We start from the raw sequence: 19,702 nt of genomic DNA, 5'->3' as shown, positions 1-19,702 counted from the left end.
GAAAGCTTACTGCAGATTTTATTTGAAATATTTTTAAAGCATTGAACAAAGACAAGCATTAGTTTAACACAGTTTTATATTGGATTACTCTTTAATGTGCCAGTTTTATCTTTAATTGATCACTTATTTGCATAGCTGAGTTTAAAAAAAAACAAACAGTTGAAAGCATATAAAAATTCAGCTTTGTTAAATCCTTCTTAACAACATTTAGTACAGCTGCATGGTCACTTACTGGAAAAATGCACATGGTAATCCAAGGAAATACATTTCTTGACTCAGTGACAAGTTCATTTCAGAGAATAACTTGAACAGAATTTAAATTTCACCCCAAGTTCTTGCAACCTAAAACTCTATTTCCAACTTAGGGTGCAAGTTGGCTTCCAGTTCAATCTACAGTCAACACTGTTTAAATGATACATCTGTATCACACTTACAAAGTCAGATGAGAACACTGAACTCAACAGATATCGTTGAAGCAAGCTGTAGCTCTCAGGTTAGACACAAGGCAAAAGTAATACTTTGCCATTTATTTTGGCATGCAAAAAAGCACTACTGATATTTTTTGGGAGGAACAATAACTTTTTGCCAGTTGGATAACAGAAGCATTTTATCATTAATGGATCACATTCTGCAGGAATTTTATCACTAAAATTTAAAAGATTACATAAAAGCAGTTATTTAAGACATAAGAATGAGCTTCATTGTTTTCAGGAAACACAAATTCAAGAAGATATGTGGTAACAACATTTTTTGTCGTAATACCGTGAAATAAAAATTGTACATTTGATTGGTAAACAAAAGGTTACAAGCCACACCACTGCTTTACAGAAAAATGTTGTATAGATGGGGAAAATGTTTGATTAAAAAACATGACAGCAATACCTTTGTAACGTATCTTTTATCTTTTGACATAAAAACAAAGGACATGCAGAGGCGTTTATATGACATACATCAAGGCTTCCAAAACAGAACTGTTTTACACAATAATTATGTAACACCTATGGTGCCAGACTATTATCTAACAAGTCTCCCCTCCCTCCATTAACTCCAAGTAGGCCAATCACTCAAGCTCCAACAGAAGATTGGAACACCTCGTCTGCTTGGGGTGGAAAAACATGGAAAGTTGGTATCAACAGAGTACAGAAGCCATGTAGTGTTAGCACCATAAAGACACACCACTCATAAGGTGCACCAAAAACACACAGTAATCCTTAGGTCTATGATTTTTGCTGATATGGTTTCACCTATATGACTTTTTCTGTACCCTGGGAATCTGAATACAATTTTTTAAAATATGATTAATGGATATGATATTTTGGGAATATGTGTACCACAGTAGATAGCAACAGTAATTTGCATTAATAGATAACTAGCACAGGGGGTCCTGTATCCTCTTTAACATAAGGTATTGTACCTATTCACCACACGACTAGGTAAGGCCCAAGTTTTGTTTGTAGTTTTTCAAATATAAGTTTGTCGGGATAGATTTCAACATGTTTTAAATTGTATTATGAATAATATTTCTTACATTACTTGTGTTTTCAGTGCATACCTGCTGTAAATGTACATGTTATCTAAATATACCATTAGTCTTGGTGCACACCTCAAATACAAGCATAGTAATAATGAGGTGATGTGGACCAGTTCACAGTCATTGCATGTCGAGTTCATAACGTGGTTAAACAATCTGTAAACCACAAGCAAAGGGTTAGGACTACTTCTCTCAGGTCAGCTACTTGTTGACTCTCAGGACTACTTTAGCAAACAAAGTACCATATTTGGTTACGGAACCCCTTTTCTCCATGTTTCAGTGACATCACTCTTCTCTCACTCAAACAAATCCACCCTGTTTCTGTGCATGCTGCGAATTCAGTTGCATGTTCAAACACTAATTAAGATAAGTTTTAAATTGAGGCACAATTTGAATTTGTTTGCTTTTATCAGTTTAACATATCTAGATGAGGAAACAGCCTGCCCCTAAGGACAAAGGTGCTGGAAAACCCCTTTAGTTTACTAGCCATGCTGCAAGGGTGATGCTGGCTTGGAAGGAGGGATGTATAATATTTCGACATAGGAGAACAGAGTTGGCAAGGTTAGGGTTCGACCTCCTCCTGAATATCTGACCGCTATCTGCCTTTCACAGTGAAATTCTAAACTCCTTGCTTCTGGGAAAGCTGAAGTTAGCTGGTGCCTTGTACACCAAAAACTATAAATCACTGTGTGTTAAGACTTTTTATACAACGAAATTGCTTAGTTCAGTGTATAAAATATCCAGAGTTTAGTATGAAAACTATAGCACCACAAATATGATCTGAGTCTAACTGTACTGAACCAGAAAGACAATTCTTGGCTATTCAGTAGGTTTTATACTTGGATTTTTCTCTAAACAAGTGGGAGAAAAACAATGCAATTTTCAGCATTTATGTCAAATTTCCAGAATAAGTTTACCTTAAAAACATTTGTCTGTTAAATTTAAAAAAAGAAACACACCGACTTTATGCAATGCGTCAGAATTGCCTTCTGACCATTTTTATATAATAAATAGTAGTTTAATAAAATATATATAAAAGTATGTTGAAGAAAAAAAACTACAAGCCAGCATAACCAAACGCTCGGCAATCTTGTTATAGAAAAGGGTATTGCCACTAGAAAAAGAGCAATTCGCCGTGCGTTAATGAAACATTCAGAGAGTGGTGTTCTCCACTCTTCTAAATGGTGATATGGAAAGAGTCGTGTATCCACTTGTCCTTGCTAGTTCCATTTTTGGGAGCAGGCTCATCTATAATTGGAAGCTCAGAGGGGCTAATGCTGGAGTCCTGGTCAAAATCGTCATCATCATCAGAGTAGCCATTCTCCATGCCGTATGGCCCATCCACATTGGATGCTGCCGTCAGATCCTGGCAACTGCCTTTGTACTCCTGAATCGACTCATGAAGAGACCACAACTGGCAGAGCAAAGACATGTCCTGTTGGCGTAAACCCACCTTTAAAAAAAAGAAAGAAAAGAGTGATGTTGATACGCGTCACTGGTGTGCTCTGTTTACAACCCGGAATCGACACAGTTTCCAGATTCACAAGACACGTCCAGGTCGGAGACCTCAGTTGCTTCCAGTTTTACCAACATTTCTGTTCCGTGCTTTCTTTCATGTGATCAGCAAGCAACAATAAACAAAAGGTGGGTCCCTACCTTGCTTAAACTGCAAATTTCCATGGTGGAGATTCTAGTCTGCAGACACCATGCCAAGCAGAGCAATCACCTGATCACAGCAGTTCTACAACGTTTCAGGCACACACACCCTTATCACCATGTGTTCACATTCGGCAATGAGCCCGTTACAGAAGGTGAGGTCACCCCCATGGAACCTGGAGAATAACAATACCCTCATGGTAGGAGGCCTGGCCTTTTGGCATTTGGCTCAGAACGGGTGACGCCTTATGGCTCTGGAGCCTGAGCTGCTTCGACAGAATCCTGGTAAAACACAGTGATACTTATCACACATAGGCAGCACTTAACTGTCTGGGAGGTTATTTGCATATTAGCTCAAGATTTTATGAAGAGAGAGATTTTCTAAATGTATCGATAAAGACCAATTAAGCCAATTAAACCTAATCAATAAAGGCCAAAAGTTTAGAATTTCTAGATTTATTCTCTGAAACACTGAAAAAATCTTTAATGTTAAATAATATACCGAAAAGTATTCAACTATGTAGGTATAAAAGGATCCACCTGCACAATTTCCGCTTTTTGTTAGATTTTGCATTCAAGACACTATCAAACAGGACTTTTATTTTCAGAACCGACTTCAAACTGATCAAGAAAATGGTACAAAAAAAAAGAGAGATGTAAATTAGGTTTTCCAAGAAGATTAGAAGACTCAATTACTAGTATTCAACCCACTTGCTATAGCAACAGATACAAAAGATTACACTAATTGTGAGAGCTGTCAAACTTATGGTCTCTATGTGTTATTAATGTGGCCTAGCTTGACTACAAATCGGATACACCCATCTCAGCATGTTCCATCAGACATCACTTTGTGAAATGTGGCTTCAAATTCAAGATTTATAACAACTTGACCATGGATAAAAAGAGGTCTTCGAAAACAATTCAGGGATAAAGTCATTGCATTGCACAGATCAGGAGCTAGTGATGTACCACTTTGAGTACAGTGAAGTTTATCATTAAGATGTGCATCACACCACCCTAACACCGCCTAGATCAGTGAGTCCTTCCAAAGTGAGCAGCTAAGAAAGAAGGAAACTGGTTAGGGATGCCACTGAGAAGACAACAGTGACCCTGAAAGATATGCAATGTGTGTTATGTCTGAGTTCAGAGTTATTGCTCATACAATTATATCCTGGTCCCTAAAAAAACTATCCTGTATGAGTAGCAAGAAAGTAGCCTTTTCCAGAAAACACTGATCTGAAGAGCCAGTGTGTCCACAGGTTTTCAAGTTTTCTTTAAAGCAGCAGCACCTGTAGAACTTGGGGAAGCTGTTCAATTGGTCCAGTTAAGTTGGTTAACAGCTGTTTTATCTTAGTAAGTTGTTCGGTAATAAAACATTGCATTTATACCCACCCTCCAGGGCCAGGGCTATCAGCTTCCACACAAACAACACATCACCAAAAAGAAAGTAGCTTTGTGTAATTTACTTCAAAACAAGTTTTAGATGTTAACTTAATACATTTTATATTTGATATTTCACAAAACATACAAGTCAGAAGAACTCATCTTAAAATCAACATCTAAGAAACATGCCTCAGTAAACTTGCTGTAAATGCCAGTAAATCTTCATGGAACAGAAAGGGAAAATTGGCAAGTTGGATAAAAAAGAGAAAAGAAAGCTTTTCAAATCAGAAAGGGCACTGGAAATCATAAGGTATCAGAAATTGGACACAGGACCATATCTGAAAAAATAACACCACATTTTTAAAAACATCTAAGGCAAAACGGCTTATTGCTATGTTTAGCTTTGTACAGTATTTATTACATCTGTGTGTGCTATGAACTTTAATACCTTTACTCTTTTTAGTTAGCAAGACCAACCATGGAGAATCGAGTAGGTTATATACCTAAAATACATGTCCCAAATGTTTAATTTGCTAGAGATTAAAAACTGGTTTATATCTTTAACAGGTTTACAGCAGTTTCGTGATTAAGTTTTAACTAAACTGTGAAAGGTGACTTTTCGCTTCTTAGCGATTTTAGGCGGCCCCCTGTAGACTTCGTCCACATCCTCCAGAGACATTTGCTACAAAGGTTTTCCCCACAAAATCTTACAAAATGCCTTCGGCTGAAAAAGTACGCCCTCTGGATATGAACAGGCATGTTGTGTCGTATTCCTAGGCTTTCTGCAAGACTAAAAGACTATGCATACTTTGGCAAGGAATAACACAATAACCTAGTTTTTAAAAGTAAAAGGATACGTAACGCTTAGTTAAAAATCTCGCTTTAAAAAGTGGAATCACACTGTTTTTAAACCCTTTATGCCTTTTAATTCTAAAACTGTACAAAAACAATATGCTGACTCTTCTACGACGGCCGATAACATCTGTTTAGTTTGCAAGTAACTTGTTATTAAACTGAGTTTTTAGAAAATGAGGGGAGTAAAACTGATCGCTTCAGTTATTTAAGTCAACACTGAAAACCTAGTGCTCTGGTCTCTAAATTAATAAGACTTTTGTTTACTTTGTTCAGTATATCCAGCTTGGTCAAAACAATTCTTAACCTCTATGTACAGGAAAAGGCACACCTATGCATTTTAAAATAAAGAACATTTCGTATAAACAAACCAGAAAACATTTATCGATTTATTTACACAGGTAAAAATAAGAAGTCCCCTTTTTAAAACAGTGCCTGCTTTATAAACGCAGAAAGTTTTTGGAAGCAGGGCCATAGACCTTGCGTACTGACCAAATATTGTGTCACATGACTGAACAATCCCTTTGTCGAAATTCTCAAGAAATACATTCGCCCAGATAATAGCACAATTGTAGCGCTGAGCAAGATTAATAACTACACAATGCGGGTTTTCAACAACAGCGAGGATTAAACGATTACAGTAATCTGATGATCCTGAGGCACAGCTGTTGATTTCTTTTCACTTCATGTTTTCACTCAACAATGGTCTATTTTTTATGGGATTTTAAAACCGAAATACTGCACAGGTACCGTTTTTAGACGAAAGGACGAAAGGTACAGTGACCCCCTTCAGAAATTCGATGGTCAGAAACGTGCCTTACCATTTCTTTCCTGAGAAGTGCCAGGGCTGCATCCAGGTTGGCTGGTTTATTGGCCGCTAGACTGTCCGTATTGCTGCGCCCGCGGCTCAGGTCGTCTTGGATCATTGTCTTCTTCGCGTACATCCTCTCCATCTCCCTCCACGACCCTCCGCTCGAGTTGAGCAAGCCGCTCAGGCTCTTCGGGAGCGGCGGTAGCCCTTCAATGCAGGCCGGCAGGACGCCCCCACCCGCGGTGCCGTTGGCTGACTTACCGTTCATACTTGGCCCTTCTGAATAGCAACCGCAACGACCCAAGTTCTACATACACCGGTAAATGTTACATCCCGTATTAGATTTCTGCATCCGGGAAAAGAGAGTATCTCTGGAAAGCACAGCGCTCGCTAAACACCCTTACAGGAGCTCCGTATCCCAAAACGTCATCAACTAATCTCCTGCAGTCGACTTCCTGTCCCTTTAACTCGCTCTCAGGCTCTGCAGTCAGCGGGCGTCGCCCTGAGTGACAGGAAAGGGTGTTTGAATGTTCACAAACATCCTCTCTGTTTGGGAAACCAGCTTTCTATTTAGGATAACGGTAACAGATTTAATGGTGCTCGGGTTTAGGCCTATGTACAATATTATACTTAAAGAAACATCTGCAGGAGACTGTTGCGTTGTTTGTGGTGGTTTGTCAGAATCGGATTTTTTTAATTAAAAAAAACCTACAGGGTTGTTGCTCTACTTGGTCCCTAACTAGATTCTTAAATTCCTTCTTTCAATGTAATCGTTTAGTCTTTCTCATTTCAAGTATTCAAGAATACTTGAAGTCTTCTTTAAGCTTTAATTGGATTGGCATTACAACAAAAATGTTCCAATTATAGAACAGCAATGTAGGAGAAAATTAGATAGGAATGTAACTGGGTAGTCAGCATTTCCAGAATACCTAATATCACAATGCAAAGTGTATCTTAATATAATCAGATAAAAGGGATTGGTTCTGAATTTCATTATAAATGTACATTTGGAATAACTCCATTCATTACTTTTCTGGAATATACTGTCACAGATATAAATGCTGCAAACTGCTAAAAAAGCTAATCAAATTTCTTTTGAAATGGACGTAGCTGAAAATTGATAGGATCCACTACGTTTAGCTTGAAGAGACTGAACTTGGAACATTACTAATACAAATAATAAAAAGGCGTAACTTCTCTTTCAAAGACTCCTCCTCCAATTACACAAGGAATCTATGAATATAAAAAGAGATCAGCTGTACGTTTTGAGAACCTGGCCAGAGCAGAAGAATTTTTCCCTATACTGATCTTTTAAATTCTCCTGAGTAAGGGTAATTGTACTCCTTGGGTCAGACTGTTAAAAATAAACCGAGACACATGAAAGCATCACTACAAAATGATGTCACAGAAGCCGATACCCTGCCTTCTTTCAATAAGATTGAAGATCCTTCAAGGTTGAGATCCTGTGATCAATTAGCTTCTATCCACTAAATGGCTCGATGGACTGAATATTGGAGTCCATCAAGTGTTTTCGGTATCTGTAAATCTCCAACTTCATTAGAACAAATAAATGCTTTAGCTATCTTAAGCAAATGATGAATTCAATTGGTAATTAAGTAGTCAGGTGGAAGGGAAACCAGAAACCATTTATCTCACCAGCACAGGAGACTGGCCCCATGGTCTAGTTTTTTAACAAGGTTGATAATCTCATCAATAATCTATTCATTACTTGGAAACACTGACAAATAACACATACAGTAATGTCATAATAGAAGCAGGTAGCAAAAACAAACTTCAGTCCAAGATGGAAAACAGTGAATGACATAGATGATAGCAATGAAAAGGCCTTCATACTGCATTTTTGAGTTTCATATTCACATTGTTTTCATCCTTCAGTAAATGTGAGAAATATATAAAATAATGCCAAGTATTTCGATATATAAATAATAGCATAGACATTCAGGGGATACTATGGTAAAATAATGTATTAATAAGACAGCATTTAGAATAATGTGCACAGCTGTGGTCACCAGGTTATAACAAAAAGATATTGCTGCTTTGGAATCAGTTCAAAGAACTGCCATAACATTCCAGAACATAAGAAAATGACCTAAACAGCTTAAAAGATTGGTCTCTTTTTAGTATTAAACAGAAAAGACTAAGCAGGAACTAGAAATATAACCTCCAATGTACAAGGTTATATCAAAATTCGAACACATGACATATCCTCAGGAACTACAGTGACACAAGCAGCAGAAGACTACTAGCAACACTGTCAGAACTGTGGCTTCCCTTACAATTAGGGCTGGACCAGATTCTTCCATCACTCGCGGTGTGTTTAACATGAAAGAATATGGTCATGCTTGATAAATGCATGGTACACTGTGATTTCATCCATCAAATAAACAGCCAGGTATACTCTGAGGATATTCCCAATTCTGCTGGTTCTGGAATTGGGATCCAGAAGACATCCGGGAGACTATTCAGAAAAATACAACTCTGGAATTTTTAATATGATTCTAATTTATTAATTTATGAACAATTCACAATCACATGGAAAAAGAAACAAAAAACAGCTAAATACTCTTAAACCATGGACCAATGCTAACAATTAACAACTCAAAAACACAGCAGCATTTCAATGGCAAAGTTTTCGAAACGCTCCCACCAGTGGTACGGACTGCCTTCTCAATGTCAGAGGTTTTTATCACGGGATCTTTTTAACATATCCTGTAAAGCATATGGTAAAAATCTAGAAGTAATCTATGTTCAGAAACAGAATTGAAATTCTTGGCTAAAACACTTTTGGCTAAAAATGGTGTATAATATTCACTTGCAAGTCAAATTCTAGTAATTACCTGGATATTATTTTAAAATCCAATAATTGTCTACAAAAATCTTGTAAAAACTGGCACAAGTGAAAAATATAAAATCTCAAAATAAAGAACTTGTCAACAAGTCACAAAAACAGTAAATGGAAATGAGGTGTTTTGATTTAATTACTTAATAATAATTCTTGATTGTGATTAACACATTTTCATTATTTTAAGCCAATAATGAGGAACAGAATTGTTTGATTGAAAATAATCCTGTCTACTATTTTTATCTCTATTTTGAATAAACAGCTCTTCCTCAATTTAAATAGCCAAATCATTGAAGTGCTGACCTAAAAAGAATCAGACACACAGTAAACACGCTGCCAGAATAGGAGGAAAAAAAGTCACTGTTCTAACAGTCTGTTAGAACAGTCTGTTAGAACATGGGGAGAGAAAGGGCAGCTCTACTGCCAACACTACCTCATCTTAATGATAAAAATCCTGTAAAAGTAAACTCTTCCTTATTAAAATCAAACTCTTCTTTTACGATCCTTTCAAAATATGAGCATCTCACATACAACACAAAGTAGTACAACTCTTTTGAAATGTAATACAAGTCTGCAAAAGGAACTGTACAGGTACAGTACTTCTCACTCCGAGAAGCAGCAACACTGATGATGTGGAGTATGTATTGCAATCTTTAAGGCTTTAGGGTATCTCATTGTTTATCTCATTTTTATCAATAAGATAAATCAACTGTGTTAGCCTGTCTCCACTTTCTTTGAAGTAAATTTTGTAATTGGTTTATTCTACTGAATACCTGACTTAGCATTAAAAGGTGCACATTACGCCCTTTCATTCCATGAATTCCATCGCAGTACTTACAACAAGCTCTTTAATTGCTATACTGATCCAGTTTTTTTCCTTTAAATAATTACAGAGACAATTGTAACAAAACTGAGTGATGGAGTCCTGTCTGTTTCAAAGAGCTGTAACAGAAGTTGTAGTGGTCATCGCAGTGGACCACATCAGAACAAGCCTGACATTGGCCAGACCCACAGAACTTCAACACAGACGTAATGATTCATTTTTCAATTCCTACATAATCATAGTTCACTAAATGAATCACACTTCATATAGCACTATGTTAGAAATGGAGAAGGTTTCTGTATGTGGATGAGAAATATTAAGAAATACATGTTAAAAGTACATTCTGTCATCTACAGCACTAGGAAAATAATTAATAAACAAATAAGAATTTTAGATATATTCAAACCAGAATTCTGCACACTTGCACAGTACTCCAGACAGAAGCACACCTAGTATTTGAAGTTGCTACTGAATCTTTAAGTATTACTGATCCAAAATGCTTTAGTCTAAAAATTCATATTTACTGAATAGCTGTGACTAGTAAATGTTCCAAAAAATTATTTTCATTTTAATAAACCACCCCTTTAATGCAATGTTGTAGTTAATTTTGCCAGTATTTCCTTTGTCTATTTTGTATACTTGGCCAACTAGAGAATGTTACTCATAGAAATAATGTGCATGAATTCAACAAAAAGATATTTTAATTTAGTTTTATCATGGTTTAGTTATAAGCTGTATCAATTAAAGAAGAGAAAGTGGTTTCAGTCACTCATTACAAGTGCTCACTCCAGTCCTGGAGGGCTGCAGTATCTGTGATTTTTTGTTCTACCTCTGCTCTTACTGACCTAATTGAATTAATCAGCTTAACTGGGCTAATTTAAAGCTATGCAAGGGTCTTCAACTGTCAGTGATTAAAAGAGACCCTGAAAACATTCTATGTTATTTCCCTTAAGGACAGAGATTGTGCACCTATTATAATCATCCGATTTAGGTGTGACTTCAAACATTAGGTCCACTACAGACTGGAGCCTGCATCGTACACTGCAAGATTCTGTCCAGGGTATGTACAATGTAATAGGCTTTTGTTTTAAAACATTCACTCAAATAAGAATGTATTTCTAGTACACCTCGAGGTAAATGTTGTAAATGTGAAACCTGAGTCTGTGCTCCAAATACATATAAATACAATTGCACTTCTAAAATGTAAAGCCTTTTTTTGTTTCCTGGTCATTTTTGCAAATAGAAATAAATATTTAAAATGCATTTTTAATACTACTCTTCCACATATTAAAATGCTTGGATTGATTTGACAGATCTATATCTAAAGTGCTAAAATGGTTCAGCAAGTGAAATTAAAGCTGGCAAAGCAGTAAACTGCAGTACTCCAAGATGGCCTGTCACAGACATTTTCCAGGGTAAATATTACCTTTGCTTTTCCGTATGCCCTACAACGCTTTTTACATGATCTCACTAAGGCTTACACAGTTTACTCTGTCTATGCCACAAAAAGCATTTCAAAGGCACAGCAGGACTTTCAGATTTTTCATTACCCCTGAGCTGCATGTTAATATTGTTTACATGAACCAATGTGAGCACTTGCTGTTCTAGGAATAATTAAGAAACCATGCAACAGTATAGCCCTCAAGACTAGGAGTGTTCACTTATTAGCCAGTTATAAATATGATACTCTATTCATCCAAACCACATAGGCTGTTAAGACTAATCTAAGGTAGAAGAAGCACATTTCTTCTGTTTAATCTTATACTTTAACAGACATGCTTCTGGACCACAGATAACCGCTGGGCCTCACTTGAGGCAGGTATCTAAATGCTCATTGATTGTGGACTCCGGCACCTTTGTGTGGCACACAGGGCAGCTGACCATACAATTGGCAGAGCTGGGAGGGATGTTCACCACGGGTGAAGGAGTGGTAGTCACAGTGCTCTCAGCTTGAGTCTGTGGTTTGCTCCACTCTGTTGTTGTCCTCTGGAAGAAATCAAAAATGTGTGCTGAGCTGCCCTCATCCCGAAGTCTCTTCCTAGCATTTGGGACGTCCGTCTTTGACTTTCCCGGCGATTTAAAGTACTTTGAATGAAGAGGCTCAAAAGGACTTGGCTTTACATCTCTTGAGCAGCCTGGGATTTCTGAGGTGTCTGATTTCTGGACTTCAGTGGCACTTACACCTCCCCTCTTCTCAGATGCTTTGAAACCTTTCGAATGGGATTCATCTGTGGGGGACCTTTCATTTTTCATTAACTTAGATTGGCCCCTGACTTCACTTTGTGCTTTGGAGGAAATGGTACCACCTTTGCTCACCCCAGGTCCTTCTAGAGATTTTGCTCCTTTTGCTTGGAAGAGATCGTTAACAAGCCTCTGCTTAGCACCAAAAAAGTCTCTGGAATTACTTAATGGCTTTTGTAACTGACCATTGGCCTTTAAAATTCTGATGGGAGACCCATTAATGTTAACAAAAGCTTTACTGTTGCCAACAGATCTTTTCCCTGTTGGATTTCCTTTTGGAGGGACACTTTGGTTTCCTCCAGATTTAGGGTCTCCACTGCCAGTGCTGCTGTTTTTCAAGGAACTGCTCAATCCTGGCCATTCAAGCGCACCAGCGTCTTCAGCCTTCCTGTTGCCTGGTGGGGACCCGAGGAGGCTGGGAGTGCTCTTGTGCTCAGATGAGGGTCTCCCATCTCTGGGGACTACTTGAGAGGATGTTGTCTGGGAGCTGCGTCCAAGAACAAAGCCTTTTCCACTGAATGGAATTAGGGTTCGTATGTCCAGCGATCCAGAGTGGCCTATAATGAATAAAAGAGAAAGTAAAATGTTGTGCTGTTGGATATTGTATAATTTTTGTATTTGTATTTGAAATTTGTATTCATTTTCTATACTGTTATTTGCATGGTCAGACAACAAGGGCAGAAAAGTGCTTGCTCTTCTTGCTAAATAATTCAGGATTAGTCCAGTTGTCTGTTGGGATAGTTATGTTAATTCAAGGCAAATTCTCTGCAGCAAAAATCAGTAATACTTACACATCTGAAATGGAGCTCACTGAAATATTTTTTTAGAATTCTTAAAAAATGTCCTCCAAAAATTAATGAGATTTATCATGTGATTTAGGAACTGAACAGAATACATCCAGGCTGGAATGCACTTCATTAAAAGCATTCCCTTACAAATATTAGCCAGCATGGTATTTTACCACCACTATCAACAAACCAAATTTTGCAGGGCTTTGTACAAGAGGAACTGCAGATGGGTTGTGTAGTTTTATGCAGATGGGTTGTGTAGTTTTATGCTCGGCTGTTGACAGCCTGATTTACTTTTCAAACATGTGGGGAAGGCTGCAAATTAGGCAATGTAACAATCGATGTAACACTGAGAATATCACATGCATTGATGATGGCAATACATGCAGTCAGCAATATTCTAAACAACGATTATATATCTTCCTTTTTCTTTAAAATGTTTTCAGGTATTAAAAAAGGACTAGCACTACAAGGTCTGCTGCCAGTCTGCCATGTCTATTCACAATTCACACAGCTGCTACTGGCTTAGGGAGCTTTTGACTTTTATCATGTCACATAATGAAAATAATCTAATTACTTTGCATGCCGATTTCACTGTAATCACTGTATCAAGCTTCATGGAGAAAAATGTGCATTGTGAATCATACGGCATCTACTGCATTTCTAAAATGTACTTAGAGCGCCCTCCAGTGTGTACTGTTGTTCTCAATAACCATATGAATCTGTTCTTTAAGGTTCCATCTCCTAACCATAATGGTCCATAATTAAGATTAAACTTCAGCTGGTCTGTGAGTAAATCTTAAAATTCCAATATAAACCCAATTCCAATTGATTCAATGCTATTCACAGCCTTCAAAGCCAACATTAAAATACATTAAACTCCTTCTTTTTATTGGTTATTCAGGAAACCATTATGTACTATAATACTGTCTAGAAAGCATTATTAAAAATATTTTAATTTATTTTTAAATTATTTAACTAGTTTTCTCACCATAATCTATTTGTGAAATATGATAATCTAACACCTATAACTACATACTAGCAACCATCATCACTTATTACAATGGAATAAATGGAAAATGGTTAAAGAAGGGATTTAATGTAGTACAAGTATTGCAAATCTTATAAAGTATTGACAAAGACCTAATACCTACCTAGTACCTAATGGAATTTGTCTGGACAAACTGAAAGACACATCTAGATTACATAAAGCAATTCAAAAATTCCAAATGAGAACAGGCAGCTCTGCTTTACTCAGAACAGTGGTGGATGTCTAAAATAAGCTACTCAATCATGTTTTCAAGTGGATTTCATTAGACCTTTAACAAAACAGCTGGCTAACTTTCTCTTAATTAGCTACTACCAAACAATGAAATACAATAGACAGAACTACCTCCTCTTAATTTCACAACCTTCTCATTGCAGATTAACAGGGCTCTGTAGAGCAGGGAATCTATGACACTGTTCCTTTTAGCAGTATGAAGGAAACACTAACCATGAAAGCTCATAAATGTAAGCAAGACAAAAGATAGTAAATGATAGGGAAAATACTGTGTACAACTGGGATAAGAAAAACTTCTCTATATAAATCAGACTTTCTTCATTAACTAAACATTTAAATTGTTGGCGACGATGTTGACAAAGCCCACATGCTAATTGCCTTCGCTAATGACTGGATAAGATCCCTGGATCAATTAGGGATTAACTATTGAAAGAGCTAGATGGGGCACTTGTAACTTTGTTCTTTGTAACCATTCTTATGTTCTTATGTTAAAATGAGTTATATGAGGCAGATTATACAAAGTCACATCTCTGAGCGCATTATGCAGTGGGGGTAAGTAAAGAGACATCACCTGCAGCAGTAGGATTGGACTTTTCCTTCTGTTGAGTCCCACCCTTCTTGTTGTTCTCTGCTTTCTTGCCTTTTTTCCCATAGTCTTCAGGCTCCTTGACCTTGATGAAGGTGCCCCCGCATGTTTGCTGGTGTTGAGGCCACCAGGGGTCTCGGGCAGAGGGGGCTCGATTAGTCGCACGCTTCACGTACCCAAAGAAGGGCCGGCGGGTCTGGCATGGGCCGTCGCAGCGCCACCAGTGTGTCCGGTACAGGTCCACCTCATCATGGAAGCTGTGGTAGATCTGAAAGACACGGCGGAAATCCATCAGCACTCGCCGATCATCCAATTTTGCCAAACTACCACCCCCTCCCCCATGTGGCATGGAGGATATTGTGAAAAAATCAAAAAATAGGTTATAAAATCTAAAGTTCTCCTACTGCATTTCAAGCTAAAGTCTGTCTTCTGTCTCATTCTCCCATCCCGTGAAGCTGGCTCTGGGGTCAGAATGGCATTTATTATGGCACAAAAGAATAGGAGTCATACTCATCATGGGCCAATGCACAGGTGTCCACTGTTGGGATTAGCTGAGACTGGAACTGTTTTTACCTGCCTTCCTGCTAAAAAACATAAGATCAGTTATAACTGAAAAGGTGCTATTTGGATCACCCAGTTCATTGTTTTTTTTCAGTAAAAGGTTCACAAGGTTTAGCAAAAGCACTGGAACTAGGCAAATGCTGCAGTTTGTCTTCTTGCTTGGAAGCTCATGTTTTACAAGTAAAACCTGCTTTCCTCTCTTTTTTTAAAATTGACATGGATAAATCTAGGCACTTGAAAATGTCATCCTAAAAGCAGTGAATATTATGTATAAAAATGTGAAGCTTTACAGGATAGCCTTGTGTGTTATATTTGTTCAAGAACTTCACAATCACTCTGAATGATTGCATCGCTTAAGATCATTAAAATAATCAGAAAAAAACTGAAAATAAAATAATGGTTATGTATTCTCTGAAAAATGCATTGTGCAGACCTAAACAAATTTAAATGTCATACTCTATATACTATTGCAGCCAACAATAAAGTAATATGAAGAAAATGTAGTTCCTTTATTCAAAAACATTAAAATAAAAAATTAAGTAATAACTGCATAATACACAACAGAACTAGGCAAAAATATAGAATATTCCTATATATTTATAGTAAATATACATATTCCTTTGATTTATTAAGAGCTAAATATAAAGCACATAAACATAACATGACAGTTTTGCAGCAAAGAGAAAAGAATAAACTAACATTAAGACACATGTCATATCTGGGGTAATATTATTCCATCTATGAACTGGCTTCATCACTCTGTTCTCCTGCCCACTGATAGCTGATGTGTGGTGAGTGTCCTATGTGCTCTATGGCTGCCATTACATCATCAAGGTAGGGGCTACACATTGGAGGTGGTGGAGGGGAGTCTCCATTACATGGAAAGTGCTCTGAGCAGAGCAGCCACTTGAAATTCTGTAATCCTGTAAGGATTATTATAATCATCATCATCCAAAAACCTGGCACACCACCTTATTAGTTCCATGTTTATCCACAGGGCCTATGTTACCATAGACAGAGAGGTCAGATGAGTTTCAACAGATCTTCCCTGCCTCTCTGTATATCTGGGGTAATGGGCACTTATTTTACACATTTTAATACATTTTGGGTCTGTGTTGAGCTATATGTGGGATAATATCATCCCCCATCTCCTGAGATATGAAATAACTTAATGCTCTTGACTTTTAATGCTTGACAAATTAGTTTTCTTAGCAGCGATAACTGCAGCATAAAAGGCTATGGCATGATATGTAATAGAGCCTGATTTCTTTTTCTTGTGTTTGGTCAGGATGTTTACATGATAATTTGCTTCTAGAAAGAAAGTTTGGCAGCACCCTGTACCTTTTGCAACAATGTTGGCTTTGGACACTGCTCGTATATCTGATGTTTCATATTGGTTGTCTTAGTACCTTTTGCTCCCTGTTTTTCTTTCTTTTCTTTCTCTTTTGTTTTATTTTTTTTCTTTCTCTTTTGTTTTTACTTTTGTTCTGTCCCCTCCTCGGTGGGGCTGGGGTTTAAATAAACCCAAGACTTGGTCAAGAAAAAAAATCAACGTTATGACTTAAGAACAAAACCTCACTGTGGTGTTAACGCAAAACAAAAAACTCAAATAATTTGAAGGACCTTTTAAATAACTGATTTTTATTTTTGAAAAACAAACTCTAATGTTGTTCTTATATAAAAAGTGCTTTCTTCCCCATCAGTAACCTACGGTAATGTTGGTCCCGCTGGCTTTGTTGATCCTGTTCATATGCTTGCAGAACTCTGGTCCGTGTCCATCCCGATCGCGGTTATTTTGAGTGACAAAAAGCAACGCATGGATCATCTCATGTAAGAGCGTCTGGAAAAAAACACAAATATTCAGTCATACTCATGTCATGAACTTTTAAAAAAATAACCTTTTCTACTTTCTTAGGTTCAGTGCACTGAACACTTTTCCAGACATGTGACAGCATTGAAAACTCAGAGGGAGATGCATATTTACTACCTACTGCAAACAAATGCCTTGACTTAATCACTTAAGTGTGTAATACAGTGAATGTAGGAATTTAATAGGAAATTTAGAGTGGTAGTATATGCAGACTGGTGAGGGCTCAGAAAGTATAAACTGAATGCATCCTGCATTCACGTGAGCCCCATTAAAGACCAGCTGGATGAGCTGGGACAAAGTTTGGCACCTAGGGCTCAGAGACCAGTGAACCAGCCCAGTGATGTGTGTCTAGGCTCTTTGAGAGTAATGGGACACATTTGCACAAGACAGCATTAACAACCTGGTCAATAAAATATCAGTGCACCTGGTGGTAAGGGTTGCAGTTGTAAGGATTATGTTTCTTTTGATGCTCAGTTAACTTGTTTGGCAATAACGACAAACTCAACTTGTCCTTTCATTCACTTCTAAGTTAAAGATACTGGATTTCAGAAATTCAGAATTCAGAAATTCAGAAAATAAAGAACAAGGGCACAAGACTGTGGGGCTTTGTTAGTTTAGCCTTGGAAATTCCACAGGTAACGCAAGCCAACGCAGCAGACCGGCAGGACTGACCTCAACCAGGTCCCGCCGCGGTCTGAGCTTCAACAACGGTTCGCTGAGGCGGATTGAGCACAGGCCTCCTCGCCCTTCGTATGAGCACACACCTGCACACCTGTGGCAGGAAAACAGCACCTTTCAAACCATCCCGCACTCCCACTCCACAGCAGTTAGAGCCATTTCAGATTTTAGGCTCCGTGAAGGGTAAGATGTTGCAGGATATTTAAAGCTTGTCACCTTATTTAAGGAAAACTGCAGAGACAAAACTGGAAATGATAAATTCTAAATACCCTGTTTACACACACATGCATATCTGCTTACTTGTGTCATCAGTTTCATTTATCAAAAGCATAGAGCTCACAAAAACTGAAATATATCAGACTTGCATACAAATACAAATATGTCTACCCCTGCATCTGAGTAAACAGCAGTAGCCTCAACTTGTATAACTCCGTCATTTCCCCCAAAAACTAGGGTATTTTATGAGAAGGGAAAAAAAAACTTTTGAAATGACAGTCTAATGTTTACGAATCTAAATATCTGGAAAACTAAATATCAGGAAGTACTCAGGACTATTCAAGACTATTCAAGAGCTAGCCTAATTTTTAACACTTGTCCTACTGTGCCTTAAAGTGCGCTCCACTCCAATAATAGTAATACTAATATATAGTACTGTATATACAATAGATATAGGAATATTTAATATTATATAATTATATAAGCGTTATATTCACAACATGAGAATCAGATAAGACTTCTTCCAACTATGTGGCAGACTTTTACAAACGCCAATCATCCACGCAATTTAAACGGATTAAGCAGAAAGCAGATACTTTAAGTATTTTAATTATCTATGCGCATAAGAAGAGCAAAAAAATACTCGGTAGATTTTTAAAGCTCACAAAACCATACATGGATCGAACTGCTAATAAAACTCTTTTAAAAAAGTCTTACTTTCTTTTTAAAGGAGCTTAAATCTATCATTAACTACAGTTTTTGAAATGTTGAAAATGTTGAAATATAAAATGTTGAAATATAAACGTGGAGTATGAATCTGTTCGACATTATTTATCACGGGTACTTGATACGAGCGGAACGACTATGAAATGCAATAACATCATGTTGGAATATAAAACGTGGCAGCGGAGCATCTCCAGGGTATACTGGATGTCATTCCCAAGCAACAAAAAAGTTGGGTGGCTTACAGTGTCATGCGTGGGCTCCATTTCACCTCCACCCCGGCCAGTCTGCCCCAGAAGAACATGTCGTTGAACTGCAAGAACATCGCCCTGACATCGGGGCTGGGGTCCAGCATCTCCCACGACTCGTCCACTATGGACAGCGGTCTCTCAGGTCTAAAAGAGGACCGAGGGTAAGTAACAAGCTCATCACTGGTTTCCACTCTCCTCTTCTTATTTTGAACGTAATCGTCATCGTCGTCAACGATGGAGACGGACGCTTCTTGATCAAATTGGTCCTGTAACTGAAGAGCTAGCAAGAAATCCTTGTCCATTGACATCCCAATACTAGCACTGTTCACAGAAGCTAATTACTAGTTGGCTATCGTCAAAGTGACACTTTGGGAAAAAAAGTTAGTTTTCCCCATCTCTATTTCTTGTGTTTTTTCAATGAAGACATGACGGCAGTTTCTTAAAATCTTTGCTATTCACATAAAAGTGTAACAGCTTATCTTTAAAAAACAAACTTAAAAGCCCGAATATATAAAACCAACCAACTATGTTGAATAAAAAATGAACAGCTGCTATATTGAACTGCATGCTGGGATACGATTACCCTC

General features: G+C 37.6%; 2 protein-coding genes across 2 annotated transcripts; both read right to left on the bottom strand.

Moving 5' to 3' along the window:
- fam89a (family with sequence similarity 89 member A) lies at positions 1 to 6,718 on the bottom strand. Its single transcript, XM_088625040.1, has 2 exons — positions 6,244 to 6,718; positions 1 to 2,984 (listed from the first exon to the last, which is right to left on the bottom strand). The coding sequence occupies exons 1-2, from the start codon at positions 6,499 to 6,501 to the stop codon at positions 2,709 to 2,711; spliced, it is 534 nt and encodes a 177-aa protein (XP_088481166.1). The 5' UTR covers positions 6,502 to 6,718; the 3' UTR covers positions 1 to 2,708.
- A 2,017-nt stretch (positions 6,719 to 8,735) lies between these two features.
- On the bottom strand, positions 8,736 to 19,691 carry sprtn (SprT-like N-terminal domain). The gene is made up of 5 exons (XM_088625039.1): positions 19,110 to 19,691; positions 17,920 to 18,019; positions 17,089 to 17,217; positions 14,802 to 15,084; positions 8,736 to 12,717 (listed from the first exon to the last, which is right to left on the bottom strand). The coding sequence occupies exons 1-5, from the start codon at positions 19,421 to 19,423 to the stop codon at positions 11,726 to 11,728; spliced, it is 1,818 nt and encodes a 605-aa protein (XP_088481165.1). The 5' UTR covers positions 19,424 to 19,691; the 3' UTR covers positions 8,736 to 11,725.
- Between the last annotated feature and the right edge of the window lie 11 nt (positions 19,692 to 19,702).

The sequence above is a fragment of the Lepisosteus platostomus genome, chromosome 3 (genome assembly GCF_059453375.1).
Source record: "Lepisosteus platostomus isolate fLepPlt1 chromosome 3, fLepPlt1.hap1, whole genome shotgun sequence".
NCBI lineage: Eukaryota > Metazoa > Chordata > Actinopteri > Semionotiformes > Lepisosteidae > Lepisosteus > Lepisosteus platostomus.
This window is presented reverse-complemented; position numbering and strand designations above follow the sequence as displayed.